Below are 19,769 nucleotides of genomic sequence, written 5' to 3'. Positions count from 1 at the left end.
TAAGCAGATGCAGAACTGTTGAGGCCCAGAGTACCTCTGTGACTTATCCATGGTTACCCGGCTGGAAAGTGTCAGAACTAAGACTAGACTCTAGATCATAAGCATGGTTCACAGTGCGTTCTACAGAGGACCACCTCTCTGGGGCGGGGTATCATTGTTCATCTGGATTTCTTACAGACCTGTAGAGCTCAAAACCTGCTAACCTGGAAATCGACCAGGGCATCTCTCACTCCACCCAACCCTTTAACATTTTGCCAGCAAAGCATCAACATGGCTAATAACATTCTCTAATTTAGAACACACAAGTCAATGGGCATACAAATTCAGTCACTCAGCAGCCACCCAGATACATATCGCAGCACTTGATTAGGCAGGATTGATGGAGACTGAAGATATTAACTACTCATTAGATGAGTTCTTTTACTGTGCTCAACACTTACAGGATTTCTGTAGCTGTGACATCTGTCATTAGTTGATGCCGATTAAATACCCACCCATTCTTGGTGATACATATTCATTGAATATTCCAAAATATACCCTGTCCTCAAGAGACTTTCTTCCAGTAAGTCAAGATAAATATCAAAATGGCACATGAGAATTGATAATGAGGCATGCAGCTGATCTGATGACTATTTAGACTTTGTTCCATTTAGCTCTATAGTTTTACAGAATCAAGTCATATTACTTTATTCCTCTTTCCTCATTGTTATCATGAGCCATGTAAGGAAATTCATTGTCCTATTAACAGATATTCAGGAGTGGGAAGTCTGAGTCTTAGGGATACTCTTTCTTCTGAAGTTGCTTGTTGATACTTGACGTGCTTACAGACCATTTGCCAAGCAGGAAGAGTTGCTGGCTTTAGGTCAAGCTCCTTAGCTTGTGGCTGGTGCCAGGGAGATGCCTGCTCCCAAGGTAGTGGTTATTGCTTTGAACATAAGTGTATGGATTTCTGAGTGACGTCATTCCAGTTTGGCACAGGCAGGTATTTATTTCTCTAGTATGAACTGCCAGGGGTGAGCCAGACTGTCTGCCTCAGTCATCTCCCAAGATTTCGTTCATTTAAAAAATCTGCTAACACATCTGTGTGTATTTTTTTTTCTCTGTTTGTCATGTGCTATAATTACTTATGGGGTTTCCAATGACATCTTAATTAACTAGAGAAGAAGAAACCAAAGATAGAATTTTAGAGTTGTTCATAGGTTATTCTATAGAATATGTGGATCCAACTTTAATGTAGATGGTTATAAATCTTTTTAAATTGAGAAAGAAATAATACTTTTTTCCCCCGCAGTCATCAATCACATCTTTGTTATGTCTTTTGCTCTTGCTATGATGTTTGATTTTAATTAAGTGAATTATCTCAGACCTTTTGATATGATCATAGCCAATTTTGGGAGGCTTTCAGGGGGGAAATTTAATAAGTGAATTTCTAGGCCCCTGGTTTTATGGATCATACTGAGGTGGAGTGCATAGTGTGTTTCTAGCATGTAGGTTGTACCCAGAAAACACAGGAAGGTTTAGTAGCCTCTTTGTTTATACCTCCTTTAGTTCTGAGAATGCTAGTGGCAAGACATGGGTGTAAACGGAGGGAAGGTCCTAGTGTCGTAGACGCCGTAGAGAGGACTGACTGGTGGGCAGATGACTCTTCTCAGTCAGCAAAATCAGGGTTTCGCAATGGGTCATTCAAACCAGTGTACACACAAGCATCAAGACCAGGATAAGATACGGGTTGTGGCTGATGAATAATCTAGGAGCAGGAAAGCCATGTCTTGGATTCAGGAGATCTGCAAAGATGGGAGAAGCAGATCTGAAATAAGAATGTTGTTCCCTTTATCTCTAGAGCCCAGAACAGTGCCAGACATATAGTAGGTGCTCAATCAATATTTGTTGAATGAATGAGAAATAAGAAGACTTAAGAGATCAGAGATTCAGAGAAGAAGCCTGGACAATAAGATGTCAGAAATCCAGGGAAGAAATATAGATGGCAGAAATTCATACTTTGGGTAGACACTACCCCACTACGTCTGGTCTCATAGGGTCTTCAGAGCTATCTTGAGTGAGTCGAAGAACCTCCAGCTTCCTCTGCCCGCCGTGGACATGGGGTGAGATAGAGGTGGTTGAAGAGAAGACAGAGTCTCTCAACTGACGTAAACTGATGGAGACATTTTAGTCAGGGTCTCCAGTGGCTCAGATCTGGGAACCACTCCCATTCTCAGACCTAACCCAGAGGAACCTTGGTCCTACAATCATTCAGGAAATAATTATTAAAATATCAGACATGGTGCTGCTCCAGTTCTCAACTTCAAAGCAGATTCCTAAGCTCCCAGCTCTTGGATATACCATTATCTCAAGGGTAGGGCTGGGCTCCTTGGAACTAACCCAGAGCCACAAGAATTCCATTTCCATACAACTCTTTCCCCAAACCTGATTATAGGGGACAACTTAGACTATTTTGAGTAAGGTGGGTACACCACTGCTTGAATCCTTTCTAATCATCTCTCCAGACTACTGAAGACAATTTGTGGTATTAACTTGTCCCTAAAAACTTGAAAGTTCATTTCTTCATACACAGAATACACATTTTTGCCTTCAGCCTTTTTCTCTTTCTGTCTCAGAATGCTCCTCAGACTCTGATCTCATTGCTGGCAGAGAAGCAGCCTGAGCTGTGATAAGCCCAGAAAAGTGTGTTTACCCCCTCCCTGCCCACCCGCCCGACTGTCTTTGAAAGATGCCTCCAGGCTGCCACTGTACTACTGGGTCACACAACCAGCAGCCTCCATTACAGGCAGAATCTTTTTCAAGTCAGTTTCCACCTTGGTAATTTTTTCCCCCTTTTAACACCTTCCCCAGCAAATCCAATCCATCCTCTGGCTTATCTGGGTCAGCAAGGGTCTGATTTTATGCATGGCACTGTCAAACCATAAATCCGCTGCAGCTTTGCCTCTTCATCCAGCCCGTCTGCTTCTGTCAGCATCAGCGAAATGCATAATAGAGAAAATAAGCCAGAAAGGCTAATAACACTCATCTGAATAAAATAATCTCTTTGGCTGCCTTAGTTCATTTTATTTTAATCAAGGCGCCAAGTGGGAATTTAAGTTTAAAAACCCAGCCTTCACCTGTCACTAGTTCCCTGTCCAACCATCACTAAATGATCCCTTTTATTATGCATGTACCTTTTTAAATCCTCCTTATAATTGGATGCTCGATAACACATATTGATTGGTGTCGTTAGCTTATTTTGGGTTTTGTATATCATCACATATATGTCTGTTTTGAAAAGTGAGAAAATGATAGTCTTCTTAGATGTATTGATATTTGTCATGTCTATATACAGACTGGCAGATTGGATAGGAATTCTGAGAAAAGGGGCGCGACAGAAGTTGCCGAAGTACCTCGGGTCTAGCTATCTGGGCTCCCTCTGCCTTCCTGTCTACCTCAGCACACAGCTCCCCGTGTGGAATGCAGGACTGCACGTTCCACCTTGCCCCTCAGGGGAAGGACAGTGGAAGATTAAATTCTGCTCTCCCGTTGGTAACTCCCTCACGTCTTCCCCTTTCCGGAGACTACAGCTGCCTGGTTAATTGCCTGTTGCTGCTGTCTTATCCCGACCATTATTTGCTGAGGGCTGTGCATTTTCAGCATGCTGTGCTCTTGGCCTTGGACCAGGGCCTGGTGAGGAGCTTGCTGGAAGTTGATGAAAGCTGAATCCTAGTTTGTTTGGAAATAAAAATAATAATATTTCTTCACATTTGTATAGCGCTTTACTGTTGATGTAATTCTTTTGCATCCAGCATCTCATTTGAGCCACGCTACAGCCCCCTGTGGCAGGCAAGTCAGAGACTGTTGGTCTGAAAGGACACATTCCTCAGCAGTGCAGTGTAGAAGCCCAGGCCACTCGGTAATGCCAAGCTTGTGTCACGCGTCCCATCTGCGGGCTATGAACGTAGCAGTTATTAATTAAATGACACCTTAGGCCAGGAGAGCTTCCAGGATTTAACAGTCATGCTTTGAATATCTTTAGGGAGCTAGATGTACACCGACAGGGCATGTGTCCACTTTACAGGTGAGACAGCTGAAACCAGACAGAGGGGATATGGAAGAAAAGGAAGTGTAATATAAAGGCAACTTGGATCTCTCTGGAGGTCTTCACCCTAGATATTTTAGAGGAATCCCTTTAAGCATCTATTGCTAAGTTTGTTGAACATCCATAAATAGTCTTAAGTTGGAGAGAAAAACTGGGCTAATGTATGTGAAGCTAATGCTTGAGCTGTGTAGGTTTATTTCTTCGGTGCATTTATAATGATAACGTCTTCTGTGGATGCATAGCCGGTTGGGACTTTCTGGGCCTTCTTTTTTTGGACTCTAGAATCATTCCCTCTCAAGTACAGTATGAGGTTTTTTGATCTTCCTCTGAAAAAATTTTTAAGTAAGAAAAACACTTCTGGATATTTTGTCTGCTTTTTAGGGATTAATGTTTGAGGAGGTTTGCAGCTGTTCGGCACATCCCTAAGGGATGCAGACCTTTTTCTTTAAATGCCCAAGTATTACACAACCTAAGACTCCAGGGGTGGGGAAAGTAAAGAAACTGTACAAACAAATGATAGATGGAAAAGATATAAAGGCAAATTTCAATCTTCTAACCAAACGAAGTTCCCCTGGCTCCAGCGGCCCCAAATAAAACAGGCTGAAAAGCTGCTACAGCAGGAAACCGCTGTAGCAGAACCTTAATATGCTCCCCATGAAATCACGTCTCGTTGACGCGCTTATTTTCCAGTCTGAAGTATGCTTCATCTTTGTTCGTGTTGGCTGGGGAAATTGTCTCTACAGTATATTTATGTTCCCCTTTTACCGCATGCCTTTCACCTCTCCTGCCCCACCACTTTCCCAAAATAAATAAATGAATTAATTAAAACACCTCAGTTGAAAGGAGTAATATGTCTGAGAAAGCATACAAACATTAAAGAACCAAAAATATTATATGAAAAATGGCAGTAATAGTACAAGAGAGTGAGAACCCTTAGAAGAAACACAGTGGAGTCTAATACTATTTTTCTTAAAGCCATAGACTCCTTTTTAAAAATAAATCTTGCATAAAATCCCCATATATACAACAGTTCAAAGCAGTATTTTACTAGTGGAAATCTTCTAATGTGAAAATTAATAAAAAGAGTACTTATTACATAGTCAATCAGTGAAAACAGTGAGACTATGTTTATGAACCCAAAATATTGAATTTAGGATTATGAATCAGAGTTGCAGTTTTATGTCAGTTTCAGTAGCAAAGTTATTTCTGGTTCTGGTTTGGGTTGCCCAATATCAAGAAACTACTGATTCACACAGATGAGTTATTGTAATCTTGAAATAGTTTTCAATTGATTTAGACACTTGAAAAAAAAGGATATTTTTCTTTTAAAGTTGACTTATTGACATTATCTAGCAGCCATTCATTCCCATTCCCCTTCAAAAATATTAATTGGATGAGCCCGAAAATGTGTAATAAACAGTAAAACAGTTGATGATGAGATGGAATGATATTGTATATTCTCACTACCCAACCATGATCTACCAAGAACGTAGCATAGATAGTAGATCCCTGAGCCTTCTGTGGCATGTAATTAAACTTGGCCACTGTGTGTCAAGTCATGTGCTCACCTGAACAGCTTTACCCAAGGAGGCACACAGGCTGGAATTAAAAGCTAAAACTGTGCAGAGCAACATTCATTCTAACCCATAGCACATTTTTCAGCAGTTCATATACATACATAGATTCTTTTTTTTTTTTTAATTTATGGTCGGCATACAATATATTAGTTTCAGGTGCACAACATAGTGATTAGACATTCAGATAACTTAGGAAGTGATCACTCCGATAAGTCTAGTATCCATTTGATACCATACATAGTTATTACAGTATTATTGACTGTATTCTTTATGTTGTACTTTACATCCCTGTGACTGTTTTTATAACTGGCAACCTGTACATCTTAATTCTGCTCCTTTTTCACACATACATTGATTCTTTCTTCCAAAGCTTGCGTATAATGAAGTTCACCTGGTGACCTACGAGACATTGTGATGGTGTCTACTGCAGGGAAACTGGGTCCTGGGTCCCTTGCACAATAAATAGAGGTCGCACATTTGAATGGATGTGTTCTAGTTATTTGAAATTGAAATGTGATTCTCTGTAATTTCCAGAGTTTCTCAGAACATACTTTAAAAGCTCCTGCTCACCGAAACCAGTACATGCTGTCCCACTACATGCTGTGAGGATGGAGATAAACACATGTGGAAAAGCACTTGTAACACCTTAGAAGTTATTAATAAATACAAATATATCGCTGTTAAGTAGATAAGCTATTTTATTTTAAAATATTTCCATTTCTACTCCTCCTTTTCATTAACTTATCTTTGCTTACTTATCTTTTCTTCTAAGGATCCCCTTGGAGTTTAGGCTCTGCATCCCTTTCTGTGGTGTGAGCTTAGTTTTGCCTGTCCCGCCTCCACTTGTGGTCTGTGGGGACATGTGTGTGAGCTAGGTGGGCCTTTGTACCTCTAACATGCTGTTGTATTATAGGTTTTTCTTTGTCTCCCACACTGCACTGTGACCTCAGCACTTTTAAAACCTCTAGAACCCCTAATACTGTACTTTGTTCATTTAAGATACAAATGTCTATACATTTGTGAAATTGAATTATACTATCATTTTTATGTGTGTAAAGCACTATAGGAAAAGAATCAGTAGAGACCACCAATTCATGTTTACCTTTCAGAAGCAGATGAAAACCAGTTGTAACGTTAAGGTCTTATAAGATCTGCCCTTTTAAAAGTAAGTATAATTGCCTGATATATTCCATGATTCTTGAGGACAAGGTTATCTTGCCATGGATATCTTGCTACGCAATAAAAATGTAAATTAGATTATTCAGAATTTTGTAACTGAAACTGATTCGGAATCAATTTGAAAGTTTTCTTGAAATGGGAATATCAAATGTCACTGAATGCGTGTGCTCAAATCTCTATTTTGCATTTAGGATTATTTTCTATTCATCTGTATTTTTTTCAGTTGCTAAATATTTTGAAAGGAGTAGATCAATTACATGTATCTCTGATTCTCAGTTGGTCTATATTTTGTATTTCCATAGAAGTCTTTTAATTTCCCTAGAAGAGTAAGTGGACATAATGTTTACAGCAGTGGTTGGCTCCTAAATGTTAGGGATTTGACCACAGACATGTGATGCCTGAGGCGAGGGTGGGGATGGGGGGCCAGATATAGGACAGTTTTAATTTGGACGCTAATATTCATTGGTTTGAAGCAACTTCTTGGTGCCAGTTAGACAGATATTTGATTTAATGGTCTGGTGTGTTCTAAAGTTGGAGTAAAGTGTGTTGTGATTGTTTTGTTAATTATTTGCAGAATTGGAAAGGCCCTTGTAAGTTGAATTCCATGCTCTACAAATCACAAGTTTCTGGCAGCCTCCCGCTCTGAATGGAGGCAGTGCTGACTCAAGAACCAAGCCATTCTCAAGCCACTTTCTTTGCATTAAGAGTCTTATTGGGGGAGGGGAAGAGGGGCAAGGGGAATGAACAGGTTGTGATTCTTTGTAGTGATTAAGAGCATTCTCTTTATAATTACAAGGCTTGGTTTTGAATTCCCCCATTGCTACTTCTTAGCGAAGTGACCTTGAACAAGATATTTAACCTTTCTCAGTCCAACTTTCCTCTTCTGCTGAATGTGGTTATTAATACCCACTTCATCAGGTCGCTGTAGGGTTCAAGTTAAACAACAGGAGTATAGGGCCTAGCCATGTGCCAAGTGCATAGTAAGTCCTTGATACATAGTACCACAAGCAACCCCTACTTCTGTTTCCCTCATTAAAGAGATCCAGCTTGCAGATGCAGAACTTTCTGTTGCTTAAATTAGTGCTGTGAATTGAGTAGATAACTGGTAACTCTTTTGGATCACAATATTTTCATTAGAAATGAGCATCTAGGTTGGGCACTTTACTGCTCCACTCAGGCTAGAGACATTTTAGGAATGCATGTGTTCAGGTATGGTTTGTGCTCTAGGTTGTATGGGACATGAGCTAATAACTCGATCAATGAAACCAAAGCCTGCTTAGATGTGTTCTGTGGGACTGAGACTTTTTAGTGACTTTTTCATGGCAGATGCCTTCAAAGTTGTCTTCATGGAATCTTACAAAAGATAAATGTGTGGGATTTAATATGTAGTGCTCTGGTGATTTTGTATCTGGAGAAAATCTCCAGCTTTTGCCTTTAACCCTAGATACAAACCAAATGACTTAGCAGCTAAGAGAATTGACTTTAGACATTTTTCTAGTCAGATAATGCAGAGCTGTGCTTCTAGTCCTTGTCTTACTATCTCTGTGACTCTTTCTTACTAGCCGTGGGCAAGTTTTCTAATCATTAAAATGGGGATAATGGTTGTTCTTTTCTTACAGTGAAGTGATGATGCTTAGATGAGATAATACGTGTAAAGGATTCACCGAGTTCCGAGTCCGAGAACATAGTGGATGCTCAACAGATAATCCTGTTTCTCCTCTTCCTTCTCCTCTTTTGTCTCCCTTTCCTCTCCCTCTCTTTCTCATTACTCTTATTTTCTCCACTGAGATTTTAGAAAAAGAAAAAACTAGAGGCGCAGGCTTCAAGAAAGATATCTTTATTTCTGGTTTGGCGTTGATCACTGCGATTTTGTGACATTGACTGTAGTTGTGGATATTGGCCCTGGCTGCTTACCAACAATGACTTTTTTTTTTCCTTGCTGTTTCTCTGCAGGAAGGATCAGAATGTTCTGTCTCCAGTCAACTGCTGGAATCTCCTCTTAAACCAGGTGAAGCGGGAGAGCAGGGACCATACCACCCTGAGTGACATCTACCTGAATAATATCATTCCTCGATTTGTTCAAGTCAGCGAGGACTCAGGAAGACTCTTTAAAAAGGTACATAGCTATTTCTAGTCATATAGATACTTGGATGGAGCAATGACACAATTTTGTAAATAAGAGAAAGAATATCTTACTGGCACACTTAAAAGGCTTGCCATTGATCCTTCCCTACCATGTACTCATGGAGAAAAAAATATTGAATTGGCATTCTTTTCTTCCTTTCTGAGCTGAATTAATAGTATGTCTGGGAAAGTAACCATTTGCAAGGTACAACCCTAAGACTGACAGCATAGTTCATAATCTGCATGTATTAATAACAGCTATGTTTGGTCAATTTCCATAAATGATTTGTGAAGCTGTAAAGATTTGGAGACCTTCATTGTCATTACATATTTTTTTCTTTCAAGTTCATTTAGCAAATTCATATATGTTTACGTTTTTGGTTTAGTTCTCTTTCCAAGTTCTCATCTTGGCCAAGGAGAACTCATGAATTTAGTTATTCTTATCATGGCATATCTTTGTCTTTGGATCCCTGAATGCTTTCTGAAACTCAGCTGTCACAATTCCTTGGGTGTAAGTTGAAAAATTTGACCAAGGAAAAACTCAAAACTAATTGTGATAATCTTAAGAAATTTATGCCAAATTCACCTTACATGTCAATAGTAAAACTAGATTCCTGGTAACCCAGGAACCTCTTTTCTAAGCTCTCTCAACCTGAGCTCTCAACAGAGTCATTTATTCCTGAATTTTGGTAAATGGTGGCAAAAGCCCCAGCCATTTTACACGACATATCATGTCTAACCTGAAGCTCTGAGACCCTCAGAAGACTTTCAGAAGGCAAATAATCTTCTTACAAGTTATAGGTATAAAGAGGATATATAGGGCTATTTCAATGGTTTCATATATACGGAATTGGTTTCCAGGTGACAAAATCCAGTGTTAAAATTCGAGGCTGGGAGAGAAAGGACTTTAGTAAACAGAACTGTGGTCAGTAATAGCCATAGCTCTTGGTCAGTTTTCCAGTTGTTAACATTAAAAGTTTCCCCGATCTCAGTAGATCTGGAATTAGAACTCAATTTATTCTGTTTATGCCAGCATGAAAAAATAAATGATTTAGAATCTTCCATCACCATAATTGCATCTGTGAATGGGCTTTTCCTGTATCTTAGAGGCAGGTTATTAAGGGTATAACCATCTGACAATGAAAAGAAGGAAGAGAAAGATAACTCCTTCCAGAGCTCGCTGGCTATTTTTAGTGGCCTGGCTGTGCTGTGGTTGGGGCCATATTTCATTTAGGGGTGAGGATACTTTTCACCATCTCCTCATGGTTTCCAGCATCTGCTTTAGCTCTCTTATCTAGCTATAATACTTGGTGACGTGTGTATGTGACCAAAACTAATGACTATGGTTAATAATATGTATTTAATAGTGGAAATAAAAGAGTATATTTTAGGTGCTAGCTATGTGAGGAGATCACAAGCTTGACTATAGAAATCATTTCACTGTGTGTGTATATATAAAATCATGTTGTATACCTTAAATATATACAATTTCTATTAAAATAAATTAAAACCTATTTAGGTGGAACCTTGGTAGTAATCAGATACCACTTCAGCTCTTCTCTTGACCTTGACAGTTACTTAGACTATCTCGAGAAGGAAAGGGGTTGACTAATAGCCTCCTCCTCCATTTTCTCTATGCATCTGAGAAAAAAATTTGTGAGTGATGTTCAGCTATCTATACGTCACTTGATCTCTCAACTCTCTTTTCACTAAGCTTTAGAAGTTTAGGGGAGAACCAAGCTGAGAGTCTTATAGCCCCTCCAGATCTCAGAGATACTTATGCTGAAGGCAGCTAGTTATCAAAGCTGTGAGTGTTCCCGGTTCCTCAAGTGCCATTCACATTTCGCTGAAGGCCTAACTGCATGACATGTGTACAAACTGTGCTTTTGCCCTCCAGAAGAAAAATCCACCCGTGAATGATGTTCCTAGTCATGGTCTCAGGATTGACCTCCTTAAACCATGCATTTTTATGCTGAGGTTATTAGAAAGAATCCTAATTACTCACAGGACTGTTTATATATTACATTTCATTGAAGAAAAGTACGTATAATATAGGCATACAGCTAAATGCATTTTTACAAACTGACCACATCTGGTAACCAGCTCCCAGATCAAGAAACAGAATATTTTAATAACCCAGAAGCCCTTCCATGTTCCCTCCTAGTCACTGGGGTATTGGGTGGAGTCCCAACCCCCATGGGTAACAATTGTCCTGACTTTTAACAGCAGAGATTAGTTTTGCTTGATTTCATACTTTATATAAATAGAATCATGCAGTGCGTATGCTTTAGTGTCTGATTTTTCTCATTCAACATTGTGTTTGTGAGATTTAGTCATATTGTTGTATATAGTTGCATATCAGAGGGTTTTCTCTTGATCTTTATAAATTTTTATCCATTAAATTCTAGTCGATTAGAGATACACATAGGATTGTTGAATAGCCAATGTTTACCATCCCACAGAGTGAATAATCTCTTTTCTCTCTCCCTCGGGGTCCAATGTAGGCAGAGAACTCTAAGGTAGAAGCTGGCTTGGCAGACCTTAAGTGTAGATTAATTCTCTTTTGGCTAGCGTGAGCCTCTCTGCTTTCTAGTAATGGGCAAAGAAGCATTCTCTTTATACCTCAATTTTTCAGTCTTTGTTGAGAGTAATTAGAGTATGTTGCACAGGAAGAATTAGAATCCCACTGGTTAAGTGTGTTGCCCATGAAGAATTAGAATCCCATTGGTTAAGATACAGTAATCAGATAAGAGAACTAAAGAATGTACCTGGCCACCCTCTCAGCTTTGTGAAGTTTCCAGGGCTGGGCTTGTGCTCTCAGAGCAGAGACCTTTTCCAAGTGCCCATTTCTCTTGGGCTCAGTTCTGCTAGTAACTCTAAGGATATCTTGTATGATTACTTCTCCTTTTAGTGCCTCAGTTCCTTAAAGATTAAAAAAAAAAAAAAAAAAAGCTTGGCTATATGATCTCCATGCTGCCTTTGAAATCTAATATACTGAGGGGAGTGATGTCAGAAGCATGGCAGAGTGAGAAATCTCCCCAGATCTCTCCCCTTGAAATAATAATAAGATGAAATCTAATATACTGTAATTCCATTATGATGAGGGTATCCTGTACTGAGGGACTTCCATCGGGTTGTTGGTGGCCTTTGTTAAATTGTGATAGGTAAATTGCAGTCTCTCAGATAAGGACAAACAAAAATGGGGATAAGTATGGAGAGGGGGCTAGCTTAAGCAATTGATGACTAGATTTCTTGAGGAATGAAGCATTGTTTCAGATTCTCTTATCTTGCAACCAAGAGATGCAAAACAAATCCAAATGTGTAAAACAGATAAACCTTTTATTACCTGTAAATTCAGTTCCAGCAGCAAAAGGAAAACTCTCTTTTATTTGGAGACACAAGCTTCAAAAAGAAGACCTTTATTTTTGGTTCAGCTATGGATACCTGTGAAAATTCACCTGAGCTTTATGCAAATTTGAATCTATTAGCCATTGGCAAAAATCATGGGTTGCCATTGTCGTCTTTATCTTCTTCTTCTTTCTCTTCCTCTTCTTTCCTCTTCCTCTTCCTCCTCCTGCTCCTCCTCCTTTTACTCTTCTTCCTTTTAATCTATAAAACTCGATTCATTGGCACAGGTTGTGATAATAAAAATCAACATTTTTTGAACCCTTATGGGCCAGGTACAGTGTTAAACACTTTATATGCGTTATGTTGTTTAATCTTTACAGTAATTCTATAAGGTAAGTATGGTTTTCCCTATTTTATGAAGGAAGAAACTGAGGCTTAGATTAAGCAAAAAAGAGGTGAAGCTAGTATTTAAATCAAGTCATCCAGTCATCTGGCTATAGAACCCAAGGTTTCTATCTACATATTCTGGTAAGACTCTCTAGATATGGTATACTTTGATTTTCTTACTCTTTTATGTTGAATCCTTAGTTACAGAATTAACCTAACCTCTTCTCTTGTACACAAACCTTCAAGGGTATGGAGGTGCTAAACATAACACTGAGTTGTTTCTTCTACCTGTGGTCTGGGCTAGCAGCTGGAAGTTGGGAAGGAAATAGAGCAGTGTGTTTTTCTCCCTGGGGGCAGAATCTCTAGTAAGAAGAAAACAAAGACTCATTAAATGCAAGAAGTGACCGAAAATCTGGCTTACAACTAAGTAAGCTAATTTGGGGATGTCAGGGTGACTGCACAATTGGCCCCTCTATGCTACTGAAGCCCCTTAAGGGATGCTCCCCACTGGCCCTCTGGTTTGTGGTTATGTCTGTTGGGACATATTCTACATTTGCATGAAGCCATGTTGGATTCCTTTAGCTAAATATAACATCTGGAGAGAGTAGCCTCCTGTCCACAGCTTAGAAACAGATCCACTTTGTCTAGGATTCCAAGGGAAATTAAGCCCATTTGGTGCTCCTGACATCTCCTTTCATGTAATGAAAGCTCAGTCTGTCTAACCCCTGTTGGAACCAAGGTTTGGGCAAATATTATTGCTGCCACCTTCATTTGTTAATGCAGTGGCTTCAAAAACGGTGGCCAAACACTGCCAAGTCTGACTCCAATGTCGTCTCTGTGAGAGGCACATTCTAAAGAATCCCACCAAGAATAGGAATAATTTTTCCCACTTTCTCAGCTTAAACTGAAATCAACTTGGGTGTGCTTTTTCCCAGAGGGGAGAGGACAATTTTGTTCTCTCTTCTTCCCTTCACTTTATCTGGAACACACTTACAGTACCTCTGACTTTGCTTTTTAACTCACTGTTTCTAGCCCTTAACAGTTGCTCACATTTAGGCTTGGAAGCCAGTCAATTCAGACAGTCCTAAGACTCTGAACTGCATCCTTCTTTTTACAGTATTCCAGTTAACTGTACTCCTGTTTTACCTTTTTTACCCTTAGGTTCTATGGCACAAAGTCAAGTTACATTGAGAAAGCTAGGTCAGATTCCTGATAGACCAGAAGTTTTCAACTTTGCCTTGACTGAGAGTCACTTGGAGATTTTTAAGAAATCTCTGTGACTTTGAATAGTCAAAGATTTCTTAGGATATAAAAAGCATGGACTATAAAAGAAAAAAAAGATAAATTGCACTTCATCAATTCCTGGACTTTTGCTCTTGGAAAGACACTGTTAAGAAAATGAAAGACAAGCCACAGACTGAGAGAATATATTTGCAATGCATATTACTCAATAATAAGAAGACAGATTACTCACATTTTTAAAAATAGGCAGGATTTTAATAGACACTTCACTAAAGAAGATATGTAAATGGCAAGTAAGCACATGAAAAGATGCTTAATATCATTAATTATCAGAGAAATGCATATTGCAACTATTAGGAGATAAGCTATGTAGCCTAGCTAGATATGTAGCATATCCCTAGAATGGTTAAAATGAAAAAGACTGACAATCCTGTGAGGATGGATGGAATTCTCATACGTTGTTGGTGAGAATGTAAAGTGGTACAACCACTTTAGAAAATAGTTTGGCAGTTTTTTATGAAGTTAAGTGTGTACTTATCATTTGACTCAGAAATTTCATGTCTAAATATTTACCCAAGGGAAATAAAAAGCATATATCTATACAAATACTTGACTATTCATAATAGTTTTTGTTGTAGGCCGAATAGTGGTCTCCCCTCCCCAAAGATGTCCATGTCCTAATCCGTGGAACCTGTGAACGTTACCTTATCCATATAAGACTTTGCTTGTATGATGAATTTGAGGATGTTGTCATGGCAATGTCATGCTTGATTATCCAAGTGGACCCTAAATGCAATCACTCATGTGCTTATAAGAAGGAAGTACAGGAAATTAAAGACTAAAGAGATGAAGGCCATGTGATAGAAGCGGTGAAAGAGAAGATGCTAGGTCACTGACCCTGAAGATGGAGAAGAGGCTCTCAGCCAAGGAATGCAGCAGTAGATGCTGGAAAAGGCCAGGAAACAAATTCTCCCCAAGACTCTCCTGACACCTTAGTTTCGGCCTAGTGAAATTGGTTTTGGACTTCTGACCTCCAGAACTATGAGAGAAGAAACGTGTTGTTTGAAGCAGCCAAGTTTGCAGTAATTTGTTTTAGCAGCCATAGGAAACTAATATTTTATTCATAATAGCCATAGCTGGAAACAAGTCAAATATCCATCAACAGATGGAAACACATATTGCGGTATATCCATATATGAATACTACTCAGCAATGAAAGGAAACAAAATGCTGATAGATACAATAATGTAAATGAATCTCAAAAAACATTATGCTGATAAAAAGAAGCCAGATACAGTGAGCACATTCTGTATGAGTTCATTTATATGAAATTTTAGAAAAGATACTCTATAATGAGTGATAGAAAGTGAATCAGATTGCTTTGGAACTAGGGTGGGGTGAGGGATTGACTGCAAAGGGACACAAGAGAACTCAGAGTTATGGAAATGTAGTCTTAATTATGGTGGTAGTTACATGAGCATGTCGAAACTTGTACTGTACGTTTAAAAGGTGTACATTTTATTGTATTTTATTATGCCTCAATCAAGTTGATTTAAAAGGTAATATAAAAATATGATACCAAGGCCCAACCCCAGGGCAATTAAATCAGACTGTCTGGGATAGGGCCTGGGTGATTCTTGCACATAGCCAGGGTTCAGAACTACTGCTGTAGATACTGTGGTTTCCGTCTTGGGGAAACCTAAGAGCACAGAGGACATCCGAAGCCATAAGATCCTTTCTGTCTGTATATGAGCCGTGTTTGCCCCTGCAAAAGACAACATTCGGGCATCTAGGCCAGTTTGTCTGAGCAAGCCATTGTGGTTTCCCTACTTTGTTCTTGGAGGGTGACAAAGAGTGATTCTGGCTTTAGATAAATAAGTCACTGCAGGAAGTGGGGGATGCAAGAAAGGTGCTGAAGAAGAAATGTAAGAGGCTCAACCAATACTTTTCTCCCAGGTGCTCAGATGTTAAGCATGTCCTTTTACCACTCGTAGATCAGTCACAAGAGAATTGCCATGACCAGTCAGATTTCCTTTGGCACCTCGGAAGTGGGTCTGGGAGTGAACGAGGATAAAGGAGATTTGAAAGTCAAAGCAGTATGCGTTATCTACCTACCTATTTATCCCCTTTGGATTGGGTTGGGATTTCCTATGGAGTCTATGAGTCCAGCTGTTTGGCACATGTGAGGAGAGAGGATGATTCTGCAAGGAGATATGTTCTGTGGTGTTATTGTCATAAATAAGAAAAGGAGAAGAAATGACTCACAGTGCTGGTATAGTTGAATGTCCCTGGTAGGTACTACAGACTGAATGAATGGAGAAAGAATAGATTTCCAGTGATGGTGTTCTACCCTCTTGAGAAAAGGTTTAACTTGGAGATGTCTTTGGGAGAAGGAGTAGCTGAGTGATTTTTAGTCACCCTATTCCTTCTCCCCTACGGAACTCGGTATCTGTTATTGATTGAATATCCTCCACGTTATAACACGGTCGCCAACAGTGTTGTGCAGTGCTTTACACACAGTCATTCCAGTTGCCCATTTTACCTTGTTGGTAGCAAAAATCTGTCCTGATTAATTGAGCTTTATTCTCTCATATCTGATGAAGAAATCTCCTTTGGAAAAAAAAAAAAAGTAGGATGTGAAGCTGAGCTTATTTGAATAGGGGATGAAAGGCCGCCAGCTGCTTCAAAGGTATCTCTGCTGATAAGGGACGTCAGGTTTGCTGCCAAAGCCAACACTGAAGGGAGCTTCACAGTTAGTGCTGTTCATGGCATTTTAGCTTTGGTTTCTGTGACACTAGGTCAGTCTCATCTGTATCTTCTTCCTTGGGGCTTCTCTCTGGGTGGTCTAGGCTTTTTTTGGACTTTAAGAAGATTCAGCTCAGAGGGAACGTGTGCATCAAAGATGCCTGCAGTCTTTTCTTGGGTTAGTGTATATGTTTGCCTTTTTGGTGTTTTAGTTCTCAGGTATCTATCTGCCTTTTCTGAAAGACCCCAAGGTGCTACGTTTAGAACATTTAAAGATGTAATTCAATCTTTATACATCAAGGGATGATTAAGAGAACCTGAAGAACAGCAATTTAAAAATATGGAGTATGAGAAAGAGAGGTGTAGCGGACAGAAAACAAAAGTGTCCAAATGCGACCTTGTGTTTGAATACAGCCCTAAACTAGAAAAGCATGCAGTCGACAAGTATTTAAGTGAATACTATGCTAGGCGCCAAAAAGAGCTTAAAATCAAACTGAAGAGTGAAGTCCCCAGGGAGTTTAGGGCTTTTTCAGTCCACCCTTCATCTACTTAGCTCTCCTAAAACTTGCTATAGGATGATGATGATAATAATAACAAGCTTTTGTAAAATGCTTATTATAAATATTACACACTGTAGTAGGCCCTAAATGTATTTTCTCTAATCCTTCATGTATTTTGCAAGTTATTTTTCCTTTTTATGGAAGTATAAAATACTTAGAGAAAGTACACATTATAAAGTTGCACAGCTCAGTGAATTTTTACAAACTGAAAACAGTTATGTAGCTAGCCCCCAGATAAAGAAAAGTGTTAAAAAAAAAAAACAGTGCTGCCAGTATTTTACGAGTCCCCCCACCTTTGCTCCCTTCCATTCATTATCCCCTGAAAGGTAGCCACTATCCTGATTTCTTATGCAATAGAAATATTTGCCCATTTTCTTTATTTTTATTTAAATGGAATCATATAATGTACTTTCAGTAATTTAAATATGCCATTCTTTTGTTTCCTGGCCTCCATTATTTCTGTTGAGAAGTCAGCTGTGATTTTTACTGTTTGTTCCCCTGGATGTAATGTTTTGGGGGTTTTGCTTGGCTGCTTTTAATATTTTTCTTTATCTTTAGTTTTTAGCAGTTTGACTTTGATGAGTTTAAGTGTAGTTTTCATTGTATTTATCTGGCTTGGATAAGTACAGTATCTAAATGTCCTGGATCTGTAGTTAGTAGTTTTTATTCAATTTGGGAAAATTTTTGGCAAATATTTTTTCTTGCTCTTACTCAAATTTGCACATTTGTTGGACTGCTTGATACAGTCCCACAGGTCATTGAGTCAAGCTTTTTTTTTTTTTTTTCCTCTGTGTGCTTCAGTTTAAATGATTTCTAAAGTTTACCCGTCTTTTCTTTTGTTGCATCAATCTGCTGTTAATACTGTCCAATGCATTTTTTATTTCGGATATTGTACTTTTTAGTTTTATAATTTCTCCTTGGTTCTTTTTCACAGTTTTCCTCATAGCTCCTGAAATTTACCTCTCTTCATTTGTTATTTTTAAAACATCTGGCAATTATTTAAAATTCTTATCTTTTATTTTCAATACCTACATCATCTCTGGTCCTGTTTCTATTTATCGATTTTTCTCTTGCTCAATGATTACATTTATTTTTTTCATATGTTTACGAATTTTTATGATATATTAGACACTGTAGCTAATACATTATAAAGACTCTAGATGTACTTACCTTCCTTCCTCTGAAGAGTGTTAAATTTTGGTAGGCAGTTAAATTACAGGTCGATCATCTTAAGCTTGTGGGGAATTGGTTTTAGACTTTGTTAAAGGGGGCCTATTTTGGTTTTGCCCTTAGTCCTGGAACATATGCCCTACACCTAAGGCATGACCTTTCTGGTGTGTCCATGGATAGCCTAACATGTTTATCAAGCCCCTCCCACTTGGCAGGCTGTGAACTCCAAATTCTATCTCCCCTATAATAGGCAGCAGCTAGGATGACCAGTGGTCCCAGTTTGCCTGGGGCTGAACGGTCCTGGGACATGAGACTTTCAGTTTTACCCATTCTACTGTTCATGGTGTTTGGATAGTTTCATGCTACCAGCCTCCAGTTTGAGACTATTATGAATAATGCTGCTATGAACATTATATTGGAAGGCATTTTTGTTCCCATTGTATGGTTGAAAAAATTAAAACCCACCTTGGTAAAATACTCTTTTGTAAGACCAAGAAGTGACATTGGAATATGAACTCTCATATTCTTTCTACTACATTACCCTGCCACCTTATGTATCAGCATTTATAGGAGATACCTTTAGAAAACAGTGCTGCCAAATCAGATTGTTGAACCTGGTCACAATCTGAGCTTTAAAGATAGCGAATTCAAAACCTGCTTTTCTCTCTCTCCCTCTATTCTTTTTTCTCTCCTGCTTCCTTTATTCTTCTCCTCCCTTTTTGCTGCCTCTCCTTCTCCATGTCTCTCTTTTCCTATCTCTCTTCTTCCCTATTCTCCATTCTTTCAATAATCTTTTTAAATTTTATAGTTTATGTGCGTTGTAGAAAATTAGAAAATGCAGGAAACAAAATATGATAATAAAAAAACAAGATCATATTGTACATACTATTTTATAATGTTACTTTAGTCAAGATTTCCACCTTTCCATTTCGGTAAGTTTTTATCTCATCTAATAACCCAGGCCATGTAAACATTCCCCTACTTATCCTAAAAATCCTCTTTACAACTGATTTGTCCAAACCAGTATCTAATGCACACTGGATTTATGTCCTTTAAGTTTTATGTTTTATGTTCTTTAATCTATTACTGTTCCTTTTCCAGGACACTTGTTTGTTGAATAGATGAGGCCAGCTGTCCTGCAGATTGTCTCACCTTCTAGATTTGTCTAGTTGCTTCCTTGCATTGTTGTTTAACTTCTTCCTGTATCCTGTATTTCCTGTAAATTAGAAGTTGGTTCTTAAGACCAAATCTATTCAAATTGTATATTTTTGACTGGAATGCATAATGAATGATGTTGGGTGCTTTGTGTTGTATCATATCAGGAAATAGTATGTAGTCAACCCACTAACAGTG

At 38.8% G+C, this 19,769-nt stretch overlaps 1 protein-coding gene across 10 annotated transcripts in view; it reads left to right on the top strand.

Moving 5' to 3' along the window:
• SRGAP2 (SLIT-ROBO Rho GTPase activating protein 2) overlaps positions 1–19,769 on the top strand; it is a 229,612-nt gene that overhangs the window by 108,324 nt on the left and 101,519 nt on the right. For all 10 annotated transcript variants that reach the window (XM_039881736.1, XM_039881737.1, XM_039881735.1 and 7 more), the window contains exon 4: positions 8,794–8,956. In XM_039881736.1, the coding sequence (XP_039737670.1) occupies positions 8,794–8,956 (163 nt within the window). The remainder of the gene's footprint in view (positions 1–8,793; positions 8,957–19,769) is intronic.

Source organism: Pteropus medius, unplaced genomic scaffold (genome assembly GCF_902729225.1).
Source record: "Pteropus medius unplaced genomic scaffold, Ma_sr-lr_union100, whole genome shotgun sequence".
NCBI lineage: Eukaryota > Metazoa > Chordata > Mammalia > Chiroptera > Pteropodidae > Pteropus > Pteropus medius.
Note: the sequence above shows the minus strand (reverse complement) of the source record. Positions and strands in the feature narration are given on the sequence as shown.